A 19,034-nucleotide genomic window follows, 5' to 3' on the forward strand; every position below is an offset into this window, starting at 1 on the left:
CACATACATATGAATATGAATGTTTCAATATGTGTAAAGCTTATGCAAAATATATAAAGCCCACAAATATATTTATTTTTAATAGTAAAATTAACATATAAAACAAAAAATAAAGCAACAAAGTTGTACTTATAAAGAAAGGCTTGTTAAAAAATAGTTTTAAAAAATTGCACTAAATCTTTTTTATTAAAATAATTAGTTTAATTCTGGCCAAAAAATAAACTAATGTCACTTTGCACTCCCAAGAACAAAACCACAAGAAAACCAAAAAAAACAAAAACAAATCTACATAAAAATTCTTTTAAAAATTACTTTTTAAGAAACATCTTGATAAATTAGAAAGATTTGTATTTTTTTAAAGAAAATCTTCATACTTTTTTTTTAATAATAAAATGTTTTTTTTTTGTTTTTTTTTTTTAATGTGTAAAATGAGTGTTGTAATTGCTTAAATGAAAATATTTAAAACCAAAGCAAATCTTGTTACAAATGCACATAGTCGTTGAGTTGAATAACCAAATAAATAGAAACAAAAATAAAAATAAAATAAAACAAAAAAATATTCATTCCCCGTTTGAGGGGCAGTGCCAAAAAAAAAAAAAAAAAGTTGTAACCTTGTGGGAGTCTTGGGGTTAGCTTGGCGGTACCCACGGATCCCACCTCGCGGCCATTGTGTAAAGCTGTGCGATTGCGCAGCTTGTATTTCGCGTCGGCAACAATGCCACACAATGACAAACGTAGCCCAGCAGCGACCAGCGTGCTGCAAAACCGAGCGAGCGGCTAAAAAAACCGACCACCGAAGCGATCAACCAGGCAACCGACCAGCCGACCAGCCGACCGACCAACCAATCAACCTTATGGTGACGGTGGCCGAGTCGGGTTCGGGCTGGGGCTTCGGCTCGTCAGAGTCGGCATCGGGATCGCTGTTGCACACGCGCAGTACTCGCACTCGCAGTCTGCGTTTGGGGCCAAAACTTCTGCGAGCCAGGCGCCAGATGGAAACCAGTTATAAGTCAACTTTCATTCCAAGCAGACGTGTCAGGCGTACGGTTTGCGCTCGCGTCGGTTTTATTCGCCTTTCAGCGCACTCTTGGCAGGCAGCAGTCGGTAGGCAGGCAGGCAGGCAGGCAGGCAAGCAGCCAGTAGTGTTAACTCCGTTAATAATAACCAATATCTATGTGGTACAAGCTCCGCGCGACCGACACACATGCACATGCAGGCCGAGCCACATAAACGTGTAATAAGTTCACGTTCATAGGTAGCCATTCATTTTTTTTTTTTTTTTTTTTTTTTTCTTCTTATGTTTTCTATGTGTTTTATTTTTTTGAGTGTGGAGCTAAGGTGCACTCCAAATGGGATTTCTGTTTTTGTTTTTGCTGTGTGGAAGTGAAGTGTGATTATGGCCTGAAACTCCCCAACGAAATATGCAAATATTCTGGCCATAAATTAAAATAAAAAAAAAATAAATCGGGAACAATTCGGATTATACAAGTCTTTCGTGACGAAGACTCTCTTGTGCCTGTGTCTGTCTGTGTCTGTGTGTGTGTTTGTACTTTCTCATATGGTTCCAATTAGCACCTACGGATATCTGACAAAATTAGAGCTAAAATCTAAAGCTGAAACTGAAGCTGAAACTTTCCTAACTCTTGCAGCCAGTAGCCAACAGCCAGCAGCCAATTTTGATAATTAGTGTGCGATACACGCTCTAATGAAAGTTGTTTATGATAGCCAATGGATCCTCCGGGCGTAGTGAAAACAAACCCCCACCATCCACAACAACAACAACAACAAAATCAAAGTGGCTTCTGTTAGTTAGCCAGCCAGTGATCTGTATATTTATTTCTTTTTTTCCTTTTTTTTTGTTTTGACTCAACCTTGAAAGTTATACACCCCTCAGGGCAGCAGTCTGTTGGCTATTGTGTCTGTTGGCTGTCTTTTTGCTTGCATATTCTTTTGAATATTCCAAGCCGTAAAAGGGAAGCCATTTAAAGTTTACTTTTACTTTTCCAATCGACTGAATTGAACGTTGGAATCGATTCGCGTAGCGAGGGCAATCAAAAAGAGCTGCAAAGGAAAGCTTGTGATTCCGCTGCCATAGTCGGTAGGGTGGGAGGGAGGTGGGGTATGGTAGGTGGAGTCAATGACCCACACCTGTGATTTTTATGATTTTTCACGATTATCACAAAATGTATTGTGCAGTAATATACATTATCATCATCATCATCAGCAGCATAATCAACGTACGGAGTACTCACCTTAATTATGTGTGCAGTGGAAAATTCAATGTGAATGCAAAGTGAAAATCTAATGAACGCTGAAGTCGCTGCCCCACGGGCCTCACTCACGCTATATGTTCACATGGTATATGGTGTTCCATGCATTACACCTCATACAATATACATACATACATACATATGTATATATGCATAGATAGAGTGTGAGAGATACAGATACGTATCTGTTTAAATATATACATATATAAATAATAGCCGAGTGTATGCATAAATTAATCGCTGACGATGCTACAGCAGCCAAGCTAATCAACCAACGACCAACGGGGCAACCAACAGCCGCCAAGCCGCCAAGCATCGAAGCATCCAAGTATCAGCCGTACAAACAGATACTACTAGCCGTAACTCCAGCCAATAGTAGTAAAAAAAACCGCATCGGTCGCAGTAACATTTAAAAACCGCCAACAGCAGTCAATGTTTGGCTGCAACATAGTACTACCAGAAGCAACACCACCACAGCTGCTGCTGCTGCTGCTATTCAGATCGTCAGCGTCATCGCCATCGTTGTCGTTGGGTCGCCGCCTCGAGCTGGACGCTTTCAAAAGAGCCATGACTTTTTCATCGTATCCAATGTCCCCCATTATGTTGCTGCTACTTATGCTGATGATGCTATGCACAGCCGGAAATTGCCAAAGTAAGTTCGCTCATCTACAATCCACTATCCACAATCCACACACAGTTAAATATTCACAAAAGTATTCACAGTAGTATTGACCTTAATCCATCACCAAGCACGATCCTCCATACTCCTCCTCCTCCTTCATCATTCTTCTCATTCATGCACTCAATTTACCAATTAGCAAGTGGTCAAAGAAATGGGGTCAGACCAGACCAGATCAGATCCGATCACAGAAGCGTCAGAGAATCTGAGAATCTGCTTGTCAGATGTTGCTTTTTCTTGGGGGTAAATGTTTCCGTTCAAAACGGGAATGGCGGACGCAGGGACACTTTGCTATAAATATGAGATGCTTCGAATTTCATTGGAATTATATATTTTGTGTGTGTTTTAGGAACAATCAACAGGTGTGTGTTTTTTCCTTTGAATTGACTTGATTTGAGTGTTTCGAGGGTGTGAATTTTAATTATAAATCAAATATGTAATAAATAAATAAATAAACATTTTTGTTAATTTATTTATTGCATATATTTTGTTTTTCTCGGACATTCTCTTTTTTTGTTGCAAGTTTTGCTCGAGCGTCGAGCAATAAATCTCGGAACATTCTCAGAAATTGGTTGCACTAAAAGCAGTTGCAGCAGTAGGAAAAATGCTAGCTTTTTGGGCATAAGGACTTGGCTTCAGTTTTCAATAGAATATTTTACGTGCTAATTTGGAGCATTTAAGGAACATGAAAGAAAGGCCACCCCTTTCTTTTACAATATAAGTGTGTTACACACAATTTATTTTTATTTTTCTATTGTTTTATTTATTTATAATTTTATTTGTACCAGAGTAAAAGTTAAAGACTTCAATTTGGAATAATTAAAAATACATAAATTCTTTTCAAAACCTAAAAAGGTTTTATTCCTACAAATATCTATTGTAAATTTTGTTTTCTATAATTAATTTCATTACCTTTGAAGATGATCATAGTTTATTTTTATTTTTGAATTATTTTATTTATTTAAAATTTTATTTGTACCAGATTAAAAGTTAAAGACTTCAGTTTGGAATATTTAAAAATACATAAATTCTTTTCAAAACCTAAAAAGGTTTTATTCCTACAAATATCTATTGTAAATTTTGTTTTCTATAATTATTCTCAATGATCGTTGAAAATAAGTAATGTCCAAGCTCTGCATATATAAATGAAAGCGCTATAAATATCTTGAGAGAGTACAAATACAAGCTTTATATTCAAGAAGTTTTGGGGGGCAATCATTCCATAAATACCAATCGTAAAAACAGTTACCAATGCAAGGGCTCTGCCTCTCTCTCTCTCTGTCCCTGCAGTCAATATTGGAAAACAAGTTTATTCTGAAACCATAAACACTCAAAGACTGCGAGACGAGACGCATACCTCGGAGAGCGAGAGAGTGGAGAGAGGGCAGCGGGGGACAGAGAACAAGCTGTGGGTCTCTCCTCCAGTGGAGCAGTGAAAGTTTTCCCCCGTTTGGTCAGCGTGTTTTGTGAGTGAGACTTCTGTTCGAACCATCCATTGGGGCAGCGCAAATGGCTTGGGGGGCCCCAGGCCAGGCCAAGCCAAGCCAGGCCAGGCCACTTATGGTTGGTTTGCTTTTATGTAGCTGCTGCTTTTGCTCTGCGGCTTGTGACATTCTTACTTCACAAGTTTCACAAGTTCATGTCTGTGGTGTGTGGTGCTTGTGTGCTGTTGGAGGGGGCCGCGGACCGGGCGGCTGATACGTGATTGTGCTTGAACATTTCACTGGATGTTACGGCCCTCGAGCATTGCGCCCTCCTACGTGCAGCACATCCAAAAAATCCCTCCACTCCGTTTGGTTATTTGCTATTGGCAGCCCGATGTTGTCATAACGGCACTCGGTCGGCCAGTCGGCCAGGCCAGGCCAGGCCAGGCCACCTTTCTATCGCACAAATTCAATCGCCTGCCTGTACCTGTACCTATCGCCCGCCCGCACGCCTGCCCGCCTGCCCGTCTGTCTGTCTGGTCTGGTCTGGTCTGGTCTGCCCTATTTACCCATATTGTACCTACACACAGCTCCTACAAATACCCAATCCCATCCATTATTTTTGCATTCTGCGATCAGTTCGCATACAAATTTTGTGCTTTATGGGATGCCGTCTTGTAGCGACACGCCGCCCCCTCCCCTTGCTCCTTTTCGAGGGTGGGGATAGATGAGTGTGTATCATAAACACCGGTAAAACCGGATGAATGCGATTTGAGGCTCATAACAATAACAGCTTTTTGGCTGTCGGTGGGGGCATAAATAACATCATCGTCGCAGCTAGCGCAGTTTTTCTTAAACATACATACATACATACATACATATGTACATATGTATTTACATATACCCTCTTGAAGGGGTATTCTTGAATTTATTAGACTGTTTGGTAGCCTTAAAAGAAGCCATATATGATTTTTTTTAGTGTCTTGTTTAGAGGATCTGATTCAGGATCTTTTTAAGCTTAAAGTAGCATAAGCTCTCGGAATATATGTATGTTTGAAAATCTTTTATAGTGCCTGAGATTATCATTAGATCTTCATACATATGCATATTATCAGGCTGCTGTAGGAACTATATTCTCGGAAGTGATTTCTTAAGAAAATAAGTTTTTTTTTCTGAATGAAATATTTTGCAAAAATTAAACAATCATATATATTGCCAAGGAAACAAAGGAACGATCAGTCATAAGAAAATTGTGCATTATTTTAATGATACTTTAAGATAATCCTTATATTTTTTGTTCATGACAATATGATTATAATCATGATTATAATGATTATTTTAATTGTAAATGATAATTGTTAGTGGTAATCTGCCCTAATAATGATGTTGTTTCTTGGTTAGGCTTTAAGATAATCCAACCAGATTTCACAAATAGTACTCTTATGTTTCTGAACAATCCCCATAAATTTTGAACCAAAACAAATATTAGAATAATAGTTTAAATCTGATATTTTTGAAACATAAGTTTCGCAACAATCCTCTGACTACTAAAACACATAGTAAGGATCGATCTGCAAAGGGTATTCAAAAGGCTTTGCATCAGTCAAGCCCAGGGCTTTCTTTGCTGTTGTTTGGCAGAGGGAAAAAGAGGGAAACTTACAACTGACGTCAACCATCCAACAGCTGCAGCCAGCCAGCAAACATCGCCCAAACTGAAGCCCAAGACCAAACCCAAACCCAAACCCAAACCCCTGCCTGGTTTCAGCCTCAGACCCAAGGAACATATGCAAAAATTCCCGCGCAGAGAGCGTTGGCTTCACCAGCTTTGGCGGATCGTATCGTAGGCCAAAAGAAAAGGAAACACGACAAAAGCCAGAAAAGCCACAAAAGTCGTAAAGATACAAAGACACAAAAACAAAAAACAAAAAACAAAAAACGAGGCCACCAATGACAGCACCGAGCCCTGGCTGTGCTCTACCTTTTAATAGTACTACGGTACTCGTACATATGTTTTTGCATATGTATGTATGCATATCTTTCGGTTGTTTCCTAGCTCTTTGGTGACTCTCCTTGAAGACTGTCGCTGCATCGCTCTCCTTTCGTTTTGTTTGTCTGTCTCTTTGCTCTCATTAAGCTTCTGCCTCTGTTGGAAGACTCTCTGTCAGTCTCTCAGTCTGTCTGTATGTCTGTCTCTCGCTCCCATTGAAGATTGTCTTGCGTGCCTCCTCTCGCGGTCTGCCTGTCTCTCTTTGCATAGCGGTTGTTCCTCTCTCCTTACAGACAGACAGATGGCATGGCATTACTTCCTGCCCTTTTGCTTGCCAGCTTAAACGTGTTTTCACATGGGTAGTGGGGAGTGGGGAGCGAGTTTTTAACCGTTTCCCTTGTGCCTATTTTGCTTATTTATTCTTTTTCTACTACCTAATTGGCTCTTTATTCTTGTCGAAAATTTTCAGCAGTTGAGCAGCTAACAATGTAGACTTTATTTTTTTCTCTTTTATTTATCTACACGTACTTATGCTTACAAATATTTATGGATACAATGTACAATTGTGAGAAAGTTTTATTCTTGAAAATTGTGCAAAATCTGCATAGTTGTCTATTGGGACAGGCGGGCGGACCCCCATCATTGCATATTTATGATGGGAAAAATGCTAAAATAAAACAACGAACAACAAAATCTTAAAAAAAATTCTAAACTCAAATTGTTCGTTTAGAGAATGGGAATTTCATTTGGGGGGCCTGAGAAATTCGAGGTTCAAAGGGTGAAAGATAAAGAAGAGAGAGAAAAAAAAAATCGAAGAAACAAAACACCTACGCAGGAGCCAGGTCTTGGCGTCAGGCGACTATATAAGGTAAGGTAAGGTAAGGTAAGGTCTGGCTGGTCAGCCAGAGCTACTACCAAACCCAAGCACTGATCTGACATTTCAACTGGTTTCTCAAATTGGCCAACGTGTTCTAAATTATTATTTTTTTTTGTTTTTTGCACAGCGAGAGAAACCTGAGTGAAGTACGCGGCACCACTTGTTGCTGACTTTAATCGCAAATCTCGAGTTTATGCATTTATTTTAGCACAATGACTTGGGTCATATGATAGTCTAGTAGTCGTCGTCGCTTAGCATTCTCTGGGGTGCACACAAATTTCGACTCAGCTTACATTTGCATAATTGCTTCCAAGTACATATTAAATGAATGTTTGGCTTCATTCCGAATTATTTCCACTCCACCCCTGCCATTGTATGTAATTATTATTAATTCTATTTTTATGGCTTGTTTAATTATCCTGAATTTAGTAAGAAATATAAACATACTCGGTACTCGTACTCGTAGTTTCCGCAGTTGTATATTTTTTTTATTCACTTTTATTTGTGCTTTTTTTGTTGTTGCTTTTGCCAAGTTGTATCCCATTTCCTTGCTCTCCCTCTCGTGTTGCCGCATTTCGGGTTCTTCTGCTTTCAATTTTTACAATACGTTACATTCCCATACTGGTTTCGTGCTGCAAGGTCACGGTGGAGCAGCAGCTTCACTTTTGTTTCGGGGCTCGAGTTCTCGCCAGACCACATTTTACGAAAATCATTCCAGCCCATGATTCATATATCTATTTCTAAACATTTATTCATAACAGAACCAAACATGGCTCAATAATTCATATTACTCTACTTACTGATTGAATTTTGGTTTCTTGTACAGCTGCGGTCAATTCAAGAGTAGTGCCACAAATTATTTGAGCACCTACAGAATTAAAAATAGATTTTCAACATTTACAAAATATATAAAATAAGCGATTATGCGCTTCCAAAAAAGAAACACTTAAATAGATGCTTTCTGTCGAAAATATGTAAATAAAAATATTATTTTTGGTATTAAGATTAAATATTTAGTATTAAATGAATCAAAAATAATTTACTCATTTACTTACCACTGCTAAAAAAATATTGCATAATTTCGCTTAGTATTTATTTTTTTTAGCATTTATCAGCGCCCTTCTATGCACTTCTCAAAAAAGTGATAAAGCAAATTCTTAATTGAAAAATGAATTTTCGTTACTAAAATTGAATACTCAGTATTTTTGGAGGAACTCTTTTAAAGAAAATGCTCAGAAGAGGTCTTGAACCAGAACCTTCTGTACAATTTATTCAAATATTAACCACAAGTATTCATCATATTTTTTGGCAATATTTTAAATTATTTTTTTTGGGATTCTCAATGAAATTAATATTTGTATTAAATATGTATGCATATCTCAAAGAAAACTATAATAGATTGACCGCAATTGTACATAACTCTGGCCATATACATATGTGTAGAGTTGATCGTAATTAGACTTTGCATGTGCATGGGCGTGGAACCGCGCTCTCGATGGTTTCTCGATGGTGGCAACGATCTAAAGATTTTTTTGTGTTTTTTTTTTTGTATTTGTGCTTCCAGTTTGTGGTCCCCCGGCGGTGCCGCTGAATGCCAAAGTGCGAACTGTTGCCGGCGAGACCGGAATATCGGAGGCGCACTACGAATGCGATGCGGGATACGAGCTCTTCGGATCGCCGTCGATAAAGTGCGATGCACGGAGCGGCTGGGACCGTGAGCTGCCGTTTTGTGGTGTGAATGTGGCATACCGCAAGCCGGTGAATCAGAGCTCCTACACCCGCAGCGGTCCCGCCAGCTATGCCAATGATGGCAAGCCCGGGAATAAGGTGAGCATTTGCCCTTCCTTCCCATTTGCTCCTTAGCCAAAACTAAATGTGTTTTTGCTACCAATTTTAGAATCCCGATGGCCAGGAATGCTCGGAGACGCAGAAGGAGCCGTCGCCCTGGTGGCGCGTTGATCTGCTCACGCCGCAGGCGGTGCATGTGGTGCGGATCACAACGCGCGGCTGCTGTGGCCACCAGCCGTTGCAGGATCTGGAGATTCGTGTGGGCAACAGCAGTGCGGATCTGCAGCGCAATCCGCTGTGCGCCTGGTACCCGGGCACCCTCGACGAGGGCGTGGTCAAGACATTCACCTGCGCCCGTCCCCTGGTGGGGCAATATGTGGCCATTCAGCTGGTGGGTGTCGAGGGCAGCCTCAGTCTCTGCGAGGTGGAGACATTCACCAATGACGAATTCTCCGTGGATCGCTGCCTCAGTCCCAAGATCGGGGTGGACACCGTGGTGACGACATTTTCGAAAACCTGCTACGACTTTCATATCACCAAAGGAGAAAGCTTCGATAAGGCACAAACCATTTGCCAGCAGACAGGTGAGTGGTGTAGCAGCAGCAACAGCAGCAGCAGCCACAATGAACGTGCAACTAATTGCCTTTCCTCTGTGTATGCCAGGCGGCGATTTGGTACACGACTTTCGGGGCGCCACCAGCTCATACATTCTGTCGGAGCTGGAGCGCCGCAAGACTGAACTGAAGCCGCAACTCGTCTGGATTGGGGCACAAAAGGAGCCGGGCATTACCTCACGCACCTGGAAATGGGTGAACGGTATGCAGCCAAACAAAATATAAATACAAATATATTCCATTTACATGTTTCATCTTTCATCTTGCACCTTGCAGGTGAAGTTGTGCTGAAGCCCACCTGGGGCAAGGATCAGCCCAACAACTACAATGGCGAACAGAATTGTGTTGTGCTGGATGGCGGTCGCAATTGGCTGTGGAACGATGTGGGCTGCAATCTGGATTATTTGCATTTTATCTGCCAGCACAGTAGGTCCAAACCCAGAGAGAGAGAGTGATATTTAACCTTACTTGGTGTTCTCTCTCGCTTTGCTATTTGCAGCGCCATTATCGTGCGGCTCGCCGGATGCCCAGCAGAACACCACTGTCATGGGCAAGAAGTTCACATTGGGCGAGAAAATTCAATACGATTGCCCCAAGGGTCATTCGCTGCTCGGCCAGTCGGAACGAGACTGCCAACTTGATGGCACTTGGAGTGGTTTGGCGCCAACCTGCAAATGTAAGCGATACGTGTGAATGTGGCTGTGGGATCTTTGTACTTTTATGCAACGCTGCTAACAACTCAATTTCTCCTTGACAGATGTGGATTGTGGCAGTTTGCCGGAGCTTAAGTTCGGCTCCATACATCTGTCCGAAGAGCGCACCAGCTTCGGTGTGGTGGCCACATACAGCTGCCACGAGAACTACACGCTGATTGGCAACGAGAATCGCACCTGTGCGGTGGATGGCTGGAGCGGCAAGCAGCCAGAGTGCTTGGTGGACTGGTGTCCGGATCCGCAGCGCATCACGGGCGGCAATGTACGCTTCAGCGACAAGAGGGCCGGCTCCACGGCCACGTATACGTGCGAGCCAGGCTATGTGCTCGTTGGCGAGGCAGTAAGTGCATGCAGCAGAAAATACATATATGTATAAGCCAGATGGATGCAGCATTAAATTATTGGTATTTTTTTTTTGTTTTTTTTGCAGATTATTTCATGCGGTCTGGGCGGTGAATGGTCGAGCAAGACGCCCTCCTGTCGCTTTGTTGACTGTGGCGCACCCGCACGACCCGATCGGGGCATATCGATACTCCTCAACGGCACCACCACTGTCGATTCGGTGGTGAAGTACGAATGCGACGAGGACCACTGGCTGGACGGGCCCACAGAGCTCTATTGCACCCGGGATGGCAAGTGGTCCGGCGAGGCGCCCGTCTGTGAGCTGGTCACCTGCGAGACGCCCCAGGTGCCCGCTGGTTCCTTTGTCATTGGCTACGACTACAATGTTCACTCAAAGATCCAATATAACTGCGATCCCGGTCACATAATGCACGGCAATCCAGTGCTGGAGTGTCTGGACAGCGGCGAGTGGAGCTCCGATGCGCCCGACTGTGAATGTGAGTCCACACAAAAACACAGCGGAAATCTTTGACGCAAACGTGAACTTTCCTCCTGTTTTTGTTGTTGCAGACATTGACTGTGGACAGATACTGCCGGTGCCGTATGGCAGTCACAAGTATGTGACCAACACAACGTATGTGGGCTCCGAGGTGGTCTTCAGCTGCTCCCAGTCGCACAAGCTTAGCGGGGTGGTGAAGCGTCAGTGCCTGGAATCGGCCGTCTGGAGTGATGTCTCACCCAAATGCGAGGGTAAATTAAACCTTGACTTTGACTTTCTCTGATTAAAATGTATAATTTAAATGTTTCTATAATCGAATCCCTAGAAATACGCTGCACTGAGCCCCGATTGGCCACTCACAGCCTGCTGTCCGTCACAGGAAACGATCGCATGTATGGAAGGACACTCATACGCACCGCAGACTCCACACAGAACACCGCACAGACCTACAAGTAATTCAAGGATTCTTTTTACATTTTTAAAATTTTATTAAAATAAATAAATTTGTTTGCTTTTGCACAGAATTGGCGCACTGGCCAAATATCGCTGCGAGCGTGGCTATAAAATGGTGGGCGAGGCTTTGGCCACCTGCACGGACAGCGGCCAGTGGAGCGGCATCATTCCGGACTGTGTCTGTGAGTAGAAGGAATGCCTTGAATATAGCAAAAATTCGAATTTTATTTATGCTCCCTTTTAGATGTCGAATGCGGTGCACCCGAGAACATAACCAATGGCAAGGTCACCCTGGCCACAAATGCCACCTACTATGGCGCTGCTGTGCTCTACGAATGCAATGTGAACTTCAAGCTGAACGGCGTCTCCCGGCGACTGTGCACAGAGCATGGCAACTGGAGTCACGAGTCGCCCGAGTGCGTGGAGGTTGTCTGTGACACACCGAATATCAACGAGAATCTAATTGTCGAAGCAGGCACTCGCGCGGTGGGCTCTGTGGCCACCTTTAAGTGCCTCAAGGGACGCACCATGATTGGCAATGATACGCGCGTCTGTCAAAAGAATGGCAAATGGGCGGGCAAGAGTCCCACCTGTAGGCGTAAGTATTATTATTGAAGTTAATGATATACTCATCTAGAGAATCAACCAAAAGGGGTTTAATGCAAGGATTATCTAGCAGTAGTTTCGCGGCAGCTTCTGCTCAAATTTTAATGATATTTTCTGCATTTTATTGATGCCATCTGCATGGGATATTATTGCCAGAGCAAATACCTTGAGTAATATCGATTTGCAAACATTATTTCGCTACCTTTTGCTGCCTAAATTGAATACAAATTTTTACTTGATTGGCCTCTTTTGTAGCCGTCGACTGCGGACGACCGCTGGCCATCGAGAACGGCCGTGTGATTGTGGTAAACGATTCCACGCTGTATGGCGGCTCGGCCGAGTATCACTGCATTCCCAATTACAATCGCATTGGACAGTATCTGCGCAAATGCACCGAGGACGGGGCCTGGAGTGGCAAGCAGCCGCACTGTGAACTGGCCGCCGTCGAGGGGCCAGAGACATCAGAGCTGGGCACTGGCGTGGGCATTGGCGCCACCATCATTGTGGCCTTGCTGGTGGTCTTTGGTTTGATTTTTCTGTACCGCAACAAGGCGCGACCCGTGAAGAACACGGAGAATGTGCAGGCGGCCGAGACGAAGGATGAACGCAACGCGGCCGTCATGTCGTACTCGACGCTGGAGGCTAACAATCGCATGCACATGGACACCAATCCATCGGCGGCCACCTTCAACACATTCCAAGGCGGTGTGGGGCGCAATAATTCAGGCGGTGGTGGTGGCGGAGCGGCTGGAGCCGCAAATGGCGATAGACTGACCAACAATCGCTCGGGTAAGTGAATTGGCTTAAAAAACAAATACTTAAATGCTGAATCTATTTTTGGTTTTTTTTTTGTCAGAGAACATTTACGATCAAATACCAAATGAGCAGTTCTATGATGCTCCCTACGAGATGCGCAGCAATGACGAGGTATACGAGCCCGAGCCAGTGGCCAGCAATGTGATCACCATCAATGGCATCTCTGTGAGATAAGCTAGCCCGGAGGATGGAAATGGATCGACGTTGAGGACTAACCTTTAGTTTTTTGTGTTAATAACTGTATATAGTAAATGTTTAAGAATTAGGTCAAGGCTTGATCGCTTTTGTATGTACATGTATACAACCCATACTATACCATACCATACCATACCATACCATAGCTATATATACTATATATATATATATATATATATAGAAACAACTGTTGTAGAGCTGCAACCTATATTGTATTCTTTTGTGTGTTTGTTTAAATTATTTTAACTATTTTATGTATGTTATACAACAGAGTGTACAATGTTTTTTTTTTGTTATATGTGTGTAAAAAGCGTTTTAATTTTAATGGACCAAAACAAAACAAAATTAAACGAAACAAAACTGTGTGGCTAACCTTATTTGGAACGATTATAAAATGGCAACAGCCCAAGCCAACCCAACCCTACCCCCCACCTCCGTTGCTGTTGCTGTTGCTGTTGCTGAGCAACAGTTTTGTTTGATCAATAACTCAAAAATTTAAATTCACACAAAACAAACTCAATTCCAAATTATATATTCGGGCACTATGCTACTATATTGTTGCAGTACACCCAACTTTTAGGCCCAATCTTTTTTTTGGAAACATTTTTAACTACACTTTTGGCTAGAGCATGGCCAAGAAGGGCGGAGTGCAACAACTGCAGGCGGATCTGCAGAATGATGAGGACTTTGAGAAATTCCTGGAGCGTCCCGGCCTTTTGGGTAGCTATATGTGAGATGGCCTTGTGTGGGCTCTAACCCCCCCCCCCTCTCTTTGTGCGCAGTTCTGGACGTATATTCGGAGTGGTGTGGCCCCTGTCTGGGCATGGTGGGCGGCCTGCGTAAAATCAAACTGGAAAGTGGTGGCGACAATCTGCACTTGGCCATTGTAGGTAGTCTCTACGTTTAAGTAGCGCCCCCAAACTAATCATCATGACTACCCTGGCTACAGTGCAAATCGGATACCATAACAGCCCTGAAGCGTTTCAACAAGAAGAGCGAACCCACCTGGCTATTTGTGACGGTAAGTTGGCCCCAAAAACAACAAAAAAAAGAAATAAAATAAGTTTCGCAATCGTTATGGGCATGCCACAGGGTGGCAAGGCAGTGAACATTATGTTCGGCACGGATGTGCCCAAGCTGATTGCCCTGCTCAACAAGGAGCTGGAGAAGACAATGCAAAAGGCGGCTCGGACCATCTCGTATGCGGTCGATGAGCTGCAGCCCATCGAGGTGGAGCAATTGCGCGTCAAAACCGAGTCCACGGAGCGTGTGGAGCGCATTGAGCGCGAGGCCAAGCAGAAGAAGCAAATGGATTATCTCACCTATGTGACGGATGCCATTATCGAGAATATACCGGACATTGGTGTCACCGTGTTTGGGCCGCAGGTCAACCGGGATATGTTCAAGAAGCTGCAGGAGCCCGCCGAGCCACTCAAGATGCAGTGCAAGGACCGAAAGGTCATCCAGGTGACGGCCGAACAATTTGATATTGTGAATTTTGCGTGCAAGAATCCGCTGCCGGCCGATGTCATCGAGCAGCTGGATGGCAAGGAGCTGCTGATGTGCTTCTGGAAGATCGATGAGGGTGTCGGCACGGTGCCCAATGTCCTCACAGCCTATGCCCACGAGCTGACCAAGGAGCGGGTGGCGCCACCCAATGAAGAATTCGATGAGGAGCATGTCATTCCGCCCATTATAGCGCCCATGAAAATCAAGATCGAGGTGGAGCTTGAAGGTAAACATACATCCCCTGACTGTGGCGGCGGCACAGCTAATCCCCACACTTTCTTTTTCCGCAGAGGGCGAAGAATGGGTCGAGGAGATCAGCTCCGAGGAGGAGGCGAAGAAGGCCAAACATCCAAAGATCAAGTCCATCATCAATGTGCAGGAGGAGGCACCCGCAGCCGATGACGACAACGGGGAGCTGGATGGCGAAGAGGAGGGCAGCGAGGAGGATGAGCCGATACCCGAGCTGGATGTCAGGCAGTCAATGGCCAATCTTGGCATCGATTTGGACTTGGATCTCGACGATCTGGGCGAAGAGGAGGAGGAGGCGGTCGAGGAGGTGATTGTCAAGCCAAGGACTCGCACCAGAACGGTGAAAATGCCACCGATTTGGGTGCCCAACAACAGGCGGACGCATGCCGCCCTCGTTTACATGTACTTCCGAAGCCAAACGACCGGCTTCCTGCCGCCGGATCCCAAGCCGGAGCCGCCACACGTCATCATGGCCTTTGATGCCTTCAAGCGGCGGGAGATTATGAATGTTGTCGAGCGCCACAAGTCGGAGGTGCCGTCCTATGGCTTCTTCACCACCGACGATCCGGATGATACCACACTGCTGGCCAGCTCCACAGATCGTTACAATAACAGCGGCGAACAGTCTCCGTGAGCATCCCCTCTCGAGTCGAATCCCCTGCTATTCGTCTATAATTTTTGTGTGTTTTTTCCAGGAGCGACAAAATCGTACTGAAGGTCTCCAAGGTGCAGTCGAATATGATGCTCTCGCTGGTTGCGTATGGACCCAGCTATGTCAGTCCCAATGTCATTGCCGGCCGGGAGGAGGCACTCAAGTTCTTCCCGGAGGACTACAAGCAACAGGCGGAGGCGCCCGAGAAAGAAGAGGACGACAAGAAGAAGAAAAAGAAGGTATTTTCGGAGCTACAAAAACTATCTACTGCGGTTTCTTTCTCACGTTCCTTTCGCCTACGCAGGGCAAAAAGACTGAAGATATTCGAGCGTCGCATGATGTCCCAGAACCACCTCCAGAGAAAGAGGAGGCAGCGGCACCGCCACCACAGGCAGAAGCACCACCAGCCGAAGCTGAAGGTGAAGCTCCACCAGGCGAAGCCCCAGCTCCAGCCGAGGGCGAGGGCGAGACGGCGGCTCCAGCTGCACCAGCAGCCGAGGGAGAGGCTGCGCCAGCAGAGGGCGAGGCTGCTGCTGCACCGGCGGAAGGAGCAGCACCAGCTGAAGCGGCAGCACCACCTGAAGGTGAAGCACCAGCTGAAGGTGCTCCAGCTCCTGCTCCGGCAGAGGAAGCACCACCACCACCACCAGCGGCTGAAGCGGCCCCACAGGCGCCCACGGAAGAAGCAGCACCGGCCCCGGCCGCAGAGGCGCCACCAGAGGCAGCACCGGAGGCCGCACCCGAGCCAGCTCCAGCTCCTGAGGCGCCTGCAGAAGTTGCAGCAGCTGAATAACAAATGTTTATTCAACTTAAATTCTCCGTATTAAAATTAACTGCTAAAAGTGATCAAATTTGAGTTCTTAACGTTGTCCAACACTAAAGCGATCTGAGTGCAACCGATAGGTTGCGTTTCTATCGATAGTTGGCATTTAACTTAGAATTTCCTAAAAGAGGTTTAATGTTTAGTGCGTTGTATTTAATAGTTTTCACCATTTGATTGTACATAGAGTACATACACATTTATTGTTTTGCAACTTGTAGCGCACTCAAACACTTGCACTCAATCGATAGCTTGCGATGAGTGCTCAAAACATTTTTCCTGCCACCCTGGTCGTGCGCCATGAGCTTGTGGCGCGAATTTCGTTTTGGAACAGCCAAAACAATGCAAAGATATGTTTAAATGTTGCATGAGAGATAAAAGATCATTTGAAACGTTCGAAAACTGCATTTTGTTGTGGACAGGTCTTCTAAACGGCCACATACATACTCCCAAGTAATGACCGCATGCATGTGCACCGAAAGTCCGTTTGCATGTGTGTGCCGCGTGTGTGTGTGTGTGTGTGTGTGAGTAAAAGCCTCGTGAAAATTGAAATGAAATTGCATTGCACCACAATACTGCTGATCTGCTTCGAGCACGTGTCCAAGGTGATTGCCCAGGGCATGCCCATCAGTCCCTGCCCAAAGATCTTTCAGTATCGATTCGATGGCAATGAATGGTTCGGTCTGATCGCGGTGCGAAACCCAGACGTGAGGCAGCCACTCCAGCTACGCGTCACGCTCTCCATGCGGGGCAAGCCAACAACTGTAAGAAGGGGCATGGGCATGGGCATGGGCATAAAATAATAATAATAATAATCCCATCCATGTTGCAGAACTATCTTGGCGAAATAGAACTGCTGACCCGTGGACAGTTCACTAAGAATGCGCCAGTCCTCTACAAGATACGCTTTCCCAAGCATCATTTCCCACCCAAGCTGCTGCTCATCTCGGCCAACAATCACGTCATTTGCTTTGGATCTGGCGGTCTGTATACGGTCCACCATTCACCCATAACCATAGCTAATCCTTTTTCGCTGCAGATCACAGCATATTCATGACCCAAATCCAGCTGGAGCATACCAGAAAACTAACCTTTATACCGGACAAGAAGACTTCGCTTCTGTTGGAAGAAGAGGAGACCCTGCCGGCGCCGCAGCCACAGCCACCGCCACCGCACAGCCAGTTCAAGAAGTATGCATACGGATTGTGGTCGGTTCAAGCAGGCGCCTCCTCAATGCCATTCATTCGTTATCGTTAATGCCCGTTTCCGTATAGAAAGCCCTTTCATTCGCCCAAGGAGATCTGTGGCAAAATCGACAGCACTCTCGACTTTCGGCTGCCACTCAGCTCGAGGCGTTCGGATGTTATCACATCGCCAGTGTTTGCCGACAACGAAGACGCCGACGATGATGAGTTTGAGCACCTGTCGGAGGAAGAGCTGCAGGAGCAGGATACTGTGGATGGCAGCGCCGTGGGCAGCAGCCTGCCATCGATAACGCGCGGCTCATGGCCCTGGCTGGCGGCCATCTATGTGAACAATCTCACATCGTTGGATTTCCAGTGTGGCGGCACGCTTGTCTCGACCCGCGTGGTCATCAGTTCGGGCCACTGCTTCCGGATGTTCAACAAGCGTTACACGGCCAACGAGGTGCTGGTCTTTTTGGGGCGCCACAATCTCAAGAATTGGAACGAGGAGGGCTCTCTGGCGGCCCCCGTCGATGGTATTTATATACATCCGGACTTTAACAGTCAGTTGAGCAGCTACGATGCGGACATAGCTGTCATCCTACTCAAGGATGAAGTGCGGTGAGCAAACGAAGGCAGCCGAGGCGCAGATTTCCGCATACTGACCCCCTCTATTGCCTGCCATAGGTTCAACACGTTCATACGTCCCGCCTGCCTGTGGTCGGGCTCCAGCAAATCGGAGTACATTGTGGGAGAGCACGGCATGGTCATTGGCTGGAGCTTCGACAGATCGAATGCGACACAGCAGCAGCTGCAGCAGCAGCAACAGTCGTCCCAGCAGCATCTGGGAGAAGGCATCAAAAAGGCAACCGATACCAGCATACCCAAGGTGGTAAAGGCGCCCATCGTTGCGAATGGTGTGTGCTTCAAGGCCAATTCACATTTTCGCAGCCTCTCGTCGAATCGCACCTTCTGCGCGGGCATTCAGCTGGAGTCGAAGGAGTCACAGAGTAGCGGCAGCAGCAGCAGCAGCAGCAGCCTCTACACCGGCATTTCGGGTGCTGGATTGTTGATACTCAAAAACAATCGCTGGATGCTGCGTGGCACTGTATCGGCGGCACTGCCACCCGCCTTGGAATTGGGTGCCACTGCTGGATCAACGCACTGTTGTAGCAATCAATATATTATCTATGCAGATGTGGCAAAGTTTATTGATTGGATCACGGCCTTCATTATCTAACAGTCGCCCGCCCATGTGTGCAGGATGAAAAATGTTCGAATTCGAAAATAAATGCTGTGATAGCCGCCAGTGGCAGGATGCCCTGCTTTTGCCTGTGCCTGTGCCTATGCCCGTGCC

The 19,034-nt window shown here is 45.4% G+C and overlaps 4 protein-coding genes across 5 annotated transcripts; all 4 read left to right on the plus strand.

Moving 5' to 3' along the window:
* Positions 1-725: 725 nt before the first annotated feature.
* On the plus strand, positions 726-2,739 carry LOC121404998. Its single transcript, XM_041595490.1, has 2 exons — positions 726-1,104; positions 2,529-2,739. The coding sequence occupies exons 1-2, from the start codon at positions 726-728 to the stop codon at positions 2,681-2,683; spliced, it is 534 nt and encodes a 177-aa protein (XP_041451424.1). The 3' UTR covers positions 2,684-2,739.
* A 13-nt stretch (positions 2,740-2,752) lies between these two features.
* Positions 2,753-13,434, plus strand: LOC111064927 (sushi, von Willebrand factor type A, EGF and pentraxin domain-containing protein 1). The gene is made up of 14 exons (XM_022352781.2): positions 2,753-2,922; positions 8,802-9,064; positions 9,135-9,609; positions 9,689-9,841; positions 9,916-10,065; positions 10,139-10,315; positions 10,397-10,692; positions 10,783-11,191; positions 11,265-11,444; positions 11,519-11,645; positions 11,716-11,828; positions 11,891-12,244; positions 12,508-13,041; positions 13,109-13,434. Exons 1-14 carry the CDS (start codon positions 2,838-2,840, stop codon positions 13,240-13,242), a joined length of 3,450 nt encoding a protein of 1,149 aa, XP_022208473.2. The 5' UTR covers positions 2,753-2,837; the 3' UTR covers positions 13,243-13,434.
* Positions 13,435-13,733: 299 nt separating this feature from the next.
* LOC111064929 (actin cytoskeleton-regulatory complex protein PAN1) lies at positions 13,734-16,519 on the plus strand. Its single transcript, XM_022352783.2, has 7 exons — positions 13,734-13,983; positions 14,046-14,149; positions 14,213-14,284; positions 14,356-14,998; positions 15,063-15,651; positions 15,717-15,912; positions 15,978-16,519. Exons 1-7 carry the CDS (start codon positions 13,893-13,895, stop codon positions 16,464-16,466), a joined length of 2,184 nt encoding a protein of 727 aa, XP_022208475.2. The 5' UTR covers positions 13,734-13,892; the 3' UTR covers positions 16,467-16,519.
* Positions 16,520-16,779: 260 nt separating this feature from the next.
* On the plus strand, positions 16,780-19,016 carry LOC111064960 (serine protease gd). Of its 2 annotated transcripts, none has more exons than XM_022352873.2 (5): positions 16,780-17,098; positions 17,326-17,476; positions 17,533-17,683; positions 17,768-18,298; positions 18,365-19,016. In XM_022352873.2, exons 1-5 carry the CDS (start codon positions 16,958-16,960, stop codon positions 18,915-18,917), a joined length of 1,527 nt encoding a protein of 508 aa, XP_022208565.2. In that variant the 5' UTR covers positions 16,780-16,957; the 3' UTR covers positions 18,918-19,016. The 2 variants fall into 2 exon arrangements, with proteins under 2 accessions (XP_022208565.2, XP_022208564.2); XM_022352872.2 differs by having other exon boundaries at positions 16,782-17,257.
* Positions 19,017-19,034: the final 18 nt, after the last annotated feature.

Source organism: Drosophila obscura, unplaced genomic scaffold (assembly GCF_018151105.1).
Source record: "Drosophila obscura isolate BZ-5 IFL unplaced genomic scaffold, ASM1815110v1 contig_73, whole genome shotgun sequence".
Lineage (NCBI taxonomy): Eukaryota > Metazoa > Arthropoda > Insecta > Diptera > Drosophilidae > Drosophila > Drosophila obscura.

What these genes read in the sequence shown, in the direction of transcription:
- LOC121404998 (XM_041595490.1), top strand. Translation starts at nt 726, where the DNA reads ATGACAAACGTAGCCCAGCAGCGACCAGCGTGCTGCAAAACCGAGCGA. An exon ending in CTCTTGGCAGGCAGCAGTCG is followed by an intron (nt 1,105 to 2,528) that starts GTAGGCAGGCAG and finishes ATGCTACAGCAG; the next exon opens with CCAAGCTAATCAACCAACGA.
- LOC111064927 (XM_022352781.2), top strand. Translation starts at nt 2,838, where the DNA reads ATGACTTTTTCATCGTATCCAATGTCCCCCATTATGTTGCTGCTACTT. An exon ending in CACAGCCGGAAATTGCCAAA is followed by an intron (nt 2,923 to 8,801) that starts GTAAGTTCGCTC and finishes TTGTGCTTCCAG; the next exon opens with TTTGTGGTCCCCCGGCGGTG. An exon ending in CACCTGGAAATGGGTGAACG is followed by an intron (nt 9,842 to 9,915) that starts GTATGCAGCCAA and finishes TGCACCTTGCAG; the next exon opens with GTGAAGTTGTGCTGAAGCCC.
- LOC111064929 (XM_022352783.2), top strand. Translation starts at nt 13,893, where the DNA reads ATGGCCAAGAAGGGCGGAGTGCAACAACTGCAGGCGGATCTGCAGAAT. An exon ending in CCACCTGGCTATTTGTGACG is followed by an intron (nt 14,285 to 14,355) that starts GTAAGTTGGCCC and finishes GGCATGCCACAG; the next exon opens with GGTGGCAAGGCAGTGAACAT. An exon ending in GATCGAGGTGGAGCTTGAAG is followed by an intron (nt 14,999 to 15,062) that starts GTAAACATACAT and finishes CTTTTTCCGCAG; the next exon opens with AGGGCGAAGAATGGGTCGAG.
- LOC111064960 (XM_022352872.2), top strand. Translation starts at nt 16,958, where the DNA reads ATGCATGTGCACCGAAAGTCCGTTTGCATGTGTGTGCCGCGTGTGTGT. An exon ending in TGCGGGGCAAGCCAACAACT is followed by an intron (nt 17,258 to 17,325) that starts GTAAGAAGGGGC and finishes TCCATGTTGCAG; the next exon opens with AACTATCTTGGCGAAATAGA. An exon ending in CCGCACAGCCAGTTCAAGAA is followed by an intron (nt 17,684 to 17,767) that starts GTATGCATACGG and finishes GTTTCCGTATAG; the next exon opens with AAAGCCCTTTCATTCGCCCA.